The 8297-nt window shown below is 49.2% G+C and overlaps 2 protein-coding genes across 2 annotated transcripts; both read right to left on the minus strand.

The window, feature by feature from the left end:
- Window positions 1-6090: 6090 nt before the first annotated feature.
- Window positions 6091-6252, minus strand: HD556DRAFT_1190235 (uncharacterized protein; the record flags this gene model as incomplete). The annotated part of the gene is made up of 1 exon (XM_041296152.1): window positions 6091-6252. A coding segment is annotated over one exon (162 nt), but the record flags the coding sequence as incomplete, so codon positions are not given.
- A 515-nt stretch (window positions 6253-6767) lies between these two features.
- HD556DRAFT_1206934 (uncharacterized protein) lies at window positions 6768-7067 on the minus strand (the record flags this gene model as incomplete). The annotated part of the gene is made up of 1 exon (XM_041296491.1): window positions 6768-7067. A coding segment is annotated over one exon (300 nt), but the record flags the coding sequence as incomplete, so codon positions are not given.
- Window positions 7068-8297: the final 1230 nt, after the last annotated feature.

The following is an 8297-nucleotide window of genomic DNA, read 5'->3' on the forward strand; positions in this document are numbered from 1 at the left end:
GCATGACCACCCGCTATCCGGACATTTCGGTCAGAACCGGACCCTGGAAGTTATCCGTCGGGAATATACCTGGCCCGGAATCCGCGCATATGTGAAGGACTATGTTAAGTCCTGCACGACCTGCGCCCGAGCTAAAGTTCCGCGACACAAACCATACGGATTATTGAAGCAACTCCCCATTCCTGAAAAGCCGTGGAATTCTATATCCATGGACTTCATCGAACAACTCCCTGATTCCTCCGGCTTCACAGCCATCCTGGTAGTCATAGATCGACTATCCAAGCAATCCATATTCATTCCGACCTACGACACCATCACCTCTCCGGACCTCGCCCGGTTATTCCTCCTCCATGTGTTTTCCAAGCACGGAGTTCCGTCCCATGTCACTTCCGATCGCGGTACGAAATTCGTTTCCCACTTCTTCCGGTCGCTCGGAAAAGCACTCGACATGATCCTCCATTTCACCTCCGGATATCATCCGGAAGGCGACGGACAAACCGAGCGAGCCAACCAAACCCTAGAACAATACCTCCGGATCTACTGCAACTATCAGCAGGACAATTGGTCGGAATTGTTACCCTTGGCCGAGTTTGTGTACAACAATGCTCCAAGTGCTACCACCGGAGTTTCACCATTCTTCGCCAATAAGGGTTATCACCCGAACATTTCCATACATCCGGAGCGTGATCTCTCATCCGCCCGTGCCCGGGACTATGCCATAGATCTAGACGAGCTTCACCAATTCCTCCGAGAAGAAATGTCCCTTGCCCAAGCAAGATATCAAGGACCCGCGGACGCTAGACGGAAACCCGCTCTGGACTTCAAAGTCGGAGATCAGGTCTTCGTCAAAGCAAAATATTTCCGCTCAACCCGACCATCGAAAAAGCTCTCGGAAAAGAATCTCGGACCATTCGACATCATCGCTCGTCCCGGCACCCACTCCTTCACCATCCATCTTCCGGACGCTATGCGATCCGTGCACCCCGTATTCCATGTCTCTCAGTTAGAACCCGCAACTCCGAACACTATTCCTAATCGCATCCAACCTCCTCCGCCCCCGGTATTAGTCGACGGAGAACCGGAATACGAAATCTCCGAAATCCTGGACTCCAAGATCGACCGCCGGAGACGTCACTGCCAACTACTATACTTAGTACGTTGGGCCGGATATGAAGGGACAGACGAAGAAACTTCCTGGATACTCGCAACCGAACTCAGAAATGCGCCGGAACTTCTATCGGATTTCCACTCGGCATATCCGGATAAGCCGGGACCAACTTCTAACAAAGAGTAAGGAAAAACATGCATATATGTACATTATTTAGGCGTCCGACATCTGGACTTCGGATCCGACGACCTAAGAGTCCATCTCCATGTCTCCGCCGGATCCGCCGGCCTCTTTTTCCGCCTCCTCTCCATTTTCCTCCTCCGGAGCATCTTCTACATGCATCCGGAAACCGCCCCTCAGACTCTCCATGAAGAGAGTCTGAAACTCCCTCTGCTCCTCCATGAACCGGAGCATGGTCTCACTCACCCGGTCCATTGCAGCTCTACTTCCCTCCGCCGCTGCAATACCCCTCTCCATCAGCCCATTCGTCCGGGCCAGTTCCGCCACTATATTGTTGGCGGCCACGACCCAGGCCTGGTCGTCGTACTCCGTCCAGTCTTGCCCCTCCCCAATAACCATCCGGGGACTGGAGATAATCTCCACGTCGTCGTCAAGGTCCTCCGGACTCCTCTGGCGCCGCTTGCCTTTGCCCTTGGGGCTCGGAGATCCCTCCGGACGCGCGCGTTTCTTGCCTTTGCCTTTGCCGGCCGGCGCCTTGACAGGCGGATTTCCGCCGACACATTTTTCCTTAGACGCGCGGCATTGGTCACATGTCCGGATCTTCCGGAATCATTAGCAATCATCCGGATCCGGAAAAAACACACACTCACTCTAGGCGTCTTGGACGCTACTGCCCAGGTGCAAGCCTTGCGCCTGGTGACGCACATCTCGCATGCGACCTCCGGATCCGTCGGACCGGAGGACTAAAAGACTCTATGAATCTCCGGAAAACATAAAAAACCTCATCCGACTCACCTCCGACGCATTATCCGCTCTAGCCTTCATCAGACGCTCCCGCTCGCGTTCAGCCAACACTCTCCAAGTTTCCTCAATGTCCTTCCGTTTCTGTTCCTCCGCGTGTTTCCGTTCCTCTTCCGCCTCCTTGCGCATGCGCTCTTCTTCCTCCGCCTCTCTCCGAGCGTCCGCCTCGAGCCGCGCGATTTCAGCGACCATTTCCGCCTGTCTCTCTTCAAGGAGTTGTCGGGCGGACTTCTTGTTGCCGGAAGTGGAGTTAGACATGTTAAAAGCAGTAATAGGAGTTAGGGGGAAAGTTTTAAACGTCTCCTGGGCGTTCCGGCCTACTTATATGCTTCAGTGCTATTTTTACGAGCTCCGCCCATCATCTTGCATTCATAAAACTCCGGACCGGACTTCCAAATCAGAAGCCTCGTGGGCTCGGCCCTAAGGGGGGGATACTGTCATATCCCGCGTTCTGGACCTGGACCTATCACACACATCATTTCCGGATGTCCGGATCCGGCCGACGTCTATCTATGTCCGGATCCGACCCGCGTCTAACTTCCGTGCCTTATCCCTTTGTATGTTCCTACTCCAGTTAGACCATATCATTTTCCGTACCTCATTTCATTTCCGCCTTTATTTTTATCTGTTCTAATCTCCGGGTTCATTTACTATTTTCCGATAGACTAGCATTTGACTTTTCTATACGCTCCGTCCACAGCTTTGTACAGCTTCGGACTGCGCATCTCTGTTCTCTGATAAGTCCTCAGTAGTATATAAACCCTGTAGAATCTATGTACATCCTCAGTTCGAATATCATCTTAGACTCTGCTCATTCTCTCCTCCGCCCGACTTGAGTTTCTCTCTCGTCGACCTCCGCTCGTCTTAGGATTGACTCCTATAGACTTATCACCTCCGCCTCTACCTTTGGTAGTCCTCCGCTGTTTCCTTTCTAGTTCGGACTTCGTCCGGATTAGTCTTATCTCTTGTTCCCGAACGTCCGCCGGAATTCCCGCGTATCGGACATCGGACTCCGGACATCGCCCGACGCCCTCCGGACATCGTCCGGTAACCTTCGGACATTGTTCAACAGCCTTCGGAAGTTAGGGGCATGTACTCGGGTAAGGGGTGCAGCGCACGAGCTGAAGCCAAGCCCTTCGGATCCGACCCTTGAGCACGTTCTTAACAGCCATCATGTTTGGTAGCATTGTGCTTACATAATGTCACACTTTGTTTATGGGCGTTGCCCATCCCCATAAGTATGAGTAAAGTTGCTGTGGTCCGGTGTAGAGACTTGCGCCTCTCAATGCCGGACATACGGCCCTATGAACCACATATTCCTTACATATTCCAGCTCTTATCCGAAGGATCAGTCATACGCGCTCCCATGTGTGCGCCCTACGTACGCGCCTCATTCGCGCACCTTATATGCACTTGCGCTGTAGAAACAACAATACCGAGAGGAACTAATGATGCTCCAGACTGTATCTGTAAATGTTGTAAGGTCGCGCGTTGCCTAGTCTGCTATACTTGAGACGACAAGTGCGTTCGACCCTAAAGGGGAAGCGAGTGCAGCAAGGATCTAGTAGTGCGCGCCGAAGGCGCTACCGGTCGGCTGATGCGAAGCGCGGGAAAGCGCGCAGGTGCGCACGAGGCGCGGGAAAGCGAAGGTACGCGCGCGCGTGAGCAGAAATAAGTGAGAGTAAGAGTGAGTTTGCTTAAGTGGTGATATGATGCAAGACAAGAGATGTGAGTGCGAGGTGCCAAGGAATAGATTGCAACTATACTCTGCTAGGTAGTAAGTGGGTAAGTGGGAGGTAAAGTCCAAAGTTCGAAAGTTCCTAATAGTATGTAATGCTGGCGCTTATATATGGTGCCTAAGCGCTGTCACGCGGAGCCGAAGCGCTACCAAGTAAGGTATGTAAAGCTATATGTAAGTAAGGGTCCAAAATAAAGGTGGAATGATGTAGGACACGAGCTGGCGCTGGGCTCGTATCGAGCTATTTTACAGTACACGTCAAATACCCGTCACATGCTAATCACTTCCCGATGTTATCCGACGCTAACCCGCCAACCCGACGTTTAGGCTGCATCGGACCCGATGTTTTCCCGTGCACTTGTCCTATCCGTGTCCCGTTCCGTCTTGCTAGCCCCACTAGGTGTGTAGTTCATTAATTCGCACATTACTCACGTTGTAGCCAGCGCTATTACATGTTTTCCCATAGTCCGCAGCGCCTCATGTTTATTTACATGTACTTTGGATCCGAAATACTCCGCCGCTACTTTCGCCTACGGGTTCCGCATTTCTACGTACTTACATATATATTGGACTGACCTCGAGCATTATTCATTATCCAAGTAGAGGGGAGCAGTTCCCCGACGCTTAGTGGTCAAACCCGATATTTTGTAGTTCTTAGTTGATATTGCGAATATCATCGCTCTTTCATTATCCGTATCAGTCATTGTTATTATTGCGCACACCGCTCGCTCTTCCGACGCTCGCTATAGTGTTACTATTAGTTTCCGACACCCCGAACCCGAACCCGATAACCCGAAACCCCGAAAACATCGGACCCGACGCTTTTGCATCGGACATCGTAATTATACCTTCGGACATTATTTCCCGCGCTCGGACTATTGATCTCACATCACTCACTTACCCCCAAGACTATTCCCAGACCGCAGACCCCTGGGTCGAACGCACTTGTCAGGCAAGTATAGCAGACTAGGCAGTGCAAAGACCACAACACAAATATATCAGTTTGGAGCCATCTTTGTTTGTTCCTCTCTGTATAGTTGTTTCTACAATGATACACAGATAAGAGAAATGGAAACATACGCACTAGAGACGCTCAAGCGCAGGAAAGCGCGCGCGTATATACATCGTAAAGCGCGGGAAGTTGTGCGCGCTTGCTGCGCCTTGCATGGGAAAGCTGCGCCTCGTAAGGGAATAGCTGTGGATAGCACACAGAGTGATGCTACAAGTTCGTGCTATGTACTCCCTAGTGAATACTGCCATATCATGCAATGAGAGGCATGAGTCTCTACAGTGCGCCTCCCCTTAGGTCTTCTTGCGCCTACCTGTCCATCCGTCCGTCCTAAGTCCTCACTGATTTACTGGTGCATTATTCTTATCTCTTTCACTGAATTGACGTGCACTCAGTTCGATCCCCGCGCTTACATACAGAAAGTCTATCTTAGACTTTAGATTATATTTAGAGTTGATATGGTTACTCGGTTCGGTACCGCGCTCGGAAGTGCCGCATAGCGCTATCTCCCTTCTTAAATAGAGGGAAGTTCTTTTTACTTCAGTTACTACTTTTCCCCCCATTTATCCCAGTATACTGCAAGTTGTATAGTGCACCTTAGTACTTGAAATCAGATTATACTTCTCCATCTGCTACAGCTCGTGCCTCTACTATACTTGAAACCACATCCCTTATCACTCATAAGTGCGCTTCTGCATACGCGCGCGCCCCTCGCATCTCTCGCGCCCTCGCATCGCTCACGTGTGCCTCACATGCGCCTTTGTGCGCGTTATCTTCTCGCACCTACCAGCGCCCATCTAGTTGACAGAGTTTTCCTCCACCTTATTCGCGAGGAACTTCTCTCAGTAGCTGTCCTTTGGGTCGAGTTGTATTCTCGTATCCAGGTCTTGCTGTAGAGCCCCCTTCTTTTAGTGTTTTCACCCACAGTCAAGATTCCTCACCTTCACCGGTTCAAGTCCGGTTCACACACATCTCATCTGAACCTGAACTTGAACCACTAACTAAATATGCATTTCTGCTGGACCCTAACCTGGACTATTGGTTCGATGACGGACTGGTTCTATGTGATTCTGTTCAGGTTCGGACCGGTTCTGAACCAAAAATCAATGCCACAATAAAATTTTCATTACTACTTGGAGATTGCTATTCTGAATTGTGTTTCTGCACCTCCTGCGCTGCATCGTCCATCAAGCACTTCTTCTGTGCTGTCCACTGAGCAGCCAACTCCGCTTTTTGGTGCCTCCACTCCTTCTTGTAAGTGCCCTTGACAGTTTGGATGTCACCGAAGTTTTTTGGGAGGAGGGGAGCACACCACTTCATGTCTGTGAGCCCAGCATCCAAAAAGGCACGTTCACAAGGGACAGAAGACCCTTGGATAGGCAAAAAGTCGAGTGCAATAGGACTCAGCACTGGATAGCAAACAGCATTAACCTGAGAAATTTACTGTGAGCACAAGAAAGGAGTCACAAATCAACAGTAGTACCTGCCACCATGCGAGGATGAGCTCAGCTTGATGCTCAGGTGATAGACTCTCATCAATGCAAAGTAAATTTTTGGACAGATAAGTTTTGAGCTCTGCCCGCTGATCTTGAATAGTCTCTTTCTCTTGTACATGATGGTGTTCTGTGGCTCTTGCAATCAGACTGTTGGATGATGTGTGTGAAATGGGTGTGGGTGTGAATGAGGTCGAATTAGAAGTAGATTCATAGTAGGACTTTTGGTATTTGTTGAACTATATTCTTGTCAAGTCAATATCAATGATCCATGTGAAGGAAGGGCTGAACTGACCACTTTCTCCATGGTAGCAAGTGCTTGCTCTTGCCCGTCCACTGTCCATGCAACCACGAAGAATTCATCCTTGAGGCAAGGATTTAAATCTTTGTGATTGTCAGTACTATAACAGTTTGATGATCTGTCATTAGGTACTTACACATCAAAACCACGTGCGCAGGAGAATTGTCAGTTTTGTTATAGTATTTTTTGAGGCTCTCAATCCCTGCCTCAATAGCTGGCCATAGAGTAATCATTCTGGGGTCAGCTGAAAACTCATGCCATTGGGCAAGGAGGTATTCATATGATGGGAGGATCTGCCAAATTGTGGGATAATACTCGGCCGAGAACATTTCTTGAACCTTTGCAGCTTCTGCCAATACCTCGTGAATGAGAGTAAGTAGCTTCCATTCCTCCTTGGAAAGCTTATACTTTTCATACTTTGGCTGACCTTTGTTGACTTTTGGAACATCTTCGGAATCATCAGCCATGTTCAGGAAGGTTTTGACAGCCTAACGAATAACACAACTCAGTACTAGGATACTGAAAACAGACATGCCTTCTTACCTTCTTAAGTACCAGTAAGCAAGTGATAACACCATGCCAAGAGCCCCAACGTGTCTTGCGATAAGGCAAAAGCTCAAGGGTGTCATTACCTATGGCATCTATACAACATTTCTTGAAGTATTTCTTGGCTTGCGGTGACCGGCGGACCTGCTTACATATGTCAGTGCCAATTGTAGAAGACAAGCATGATAGACGGACCTTTGCAATGAATCCGCAAACTTTCAGAAGAAGCCTAGTGACAAGCTTAGCTTGCTGGGAATATGAAGCCTGAGGGAGCTCAGCAATAACAGTCTCCATTTCTCGTGCAAGTTCTTCGACTTCCTCCCCTGTATCCTCGTCATCAAACTCAGCAGATACTATGTGAGATGACAAATCTGCGGGCTGTCCTTTGACAGTCTTCTTGAGTGCAGGCGAAAGTTTGGCCAGGAACCTGCGTTCAGCAAGGGCAATGGCATGCGAAAAACAACTGTAGAAGGCATATTAGCAAAATTTGTACATGAAAACAACAATTCAAAGCTGACTGAGAGTGTTGCTCCGCTGCGACGAAATTGATCTTATCAGCCTCGAGTTTGCTACTGACTATCCGCATACTTTTGTCATTGACGGTTACATTGTCGGAGGTGATATTGTGTATCTGAAGAGAGAGTCAGCCATGGTGCAGACATCAAGCATAAACTATAGATTACCTTGTTGCGAATGTTAAAATTTTTCATCACACTATACAGTTCTTCTCCCAAATTTTCACTGCTGTAGAAACAACAATACTGAGAGGAACAAATGAAGCTCCTGACTGTATCTATAAATGTTGTGAGGTCGCGCGTTGCCTAGTCTGCTATACTTGAGACAACAAGTGCGTTCGACCCTAAAGGGGAAGCGAGTGCAGCAAGGATCTAGAAGTAGGCGCTGCTGGTTGGCTGATGCGAAGTGTGGAAAAGCGCAGGTGCGCGCAAGGCGCAGGAAGTGAAGGCGCGTACAAGGCGCGGGAAAGCGAAGGTGCACGCACACGCGTGAGCGGAAATGAGAGAGTAAGATTGAGTTTGCTTAAGTGGTGATATGATGCAAGACCAGAGATGTGAGTGTGAGGTGCCAAGGAATAGATTGCAACTATATTCTGCTAGGTAGTA

The sequence above is a fragment of the Suillus plorans genome (genome assembly GCF_016647745.1).
Source record: "Suillus plorans strain S12 chromosome Unknown HD556scaffold_5, whole genome shotgun sequence".
In the NCBI taxonomy this organism is placed as follows: Eukaryota; Fungi; Basidiomycota; class Agaricomycetes; order Boletales; family Suillaceae; genus Suillus; species Suillus plorans.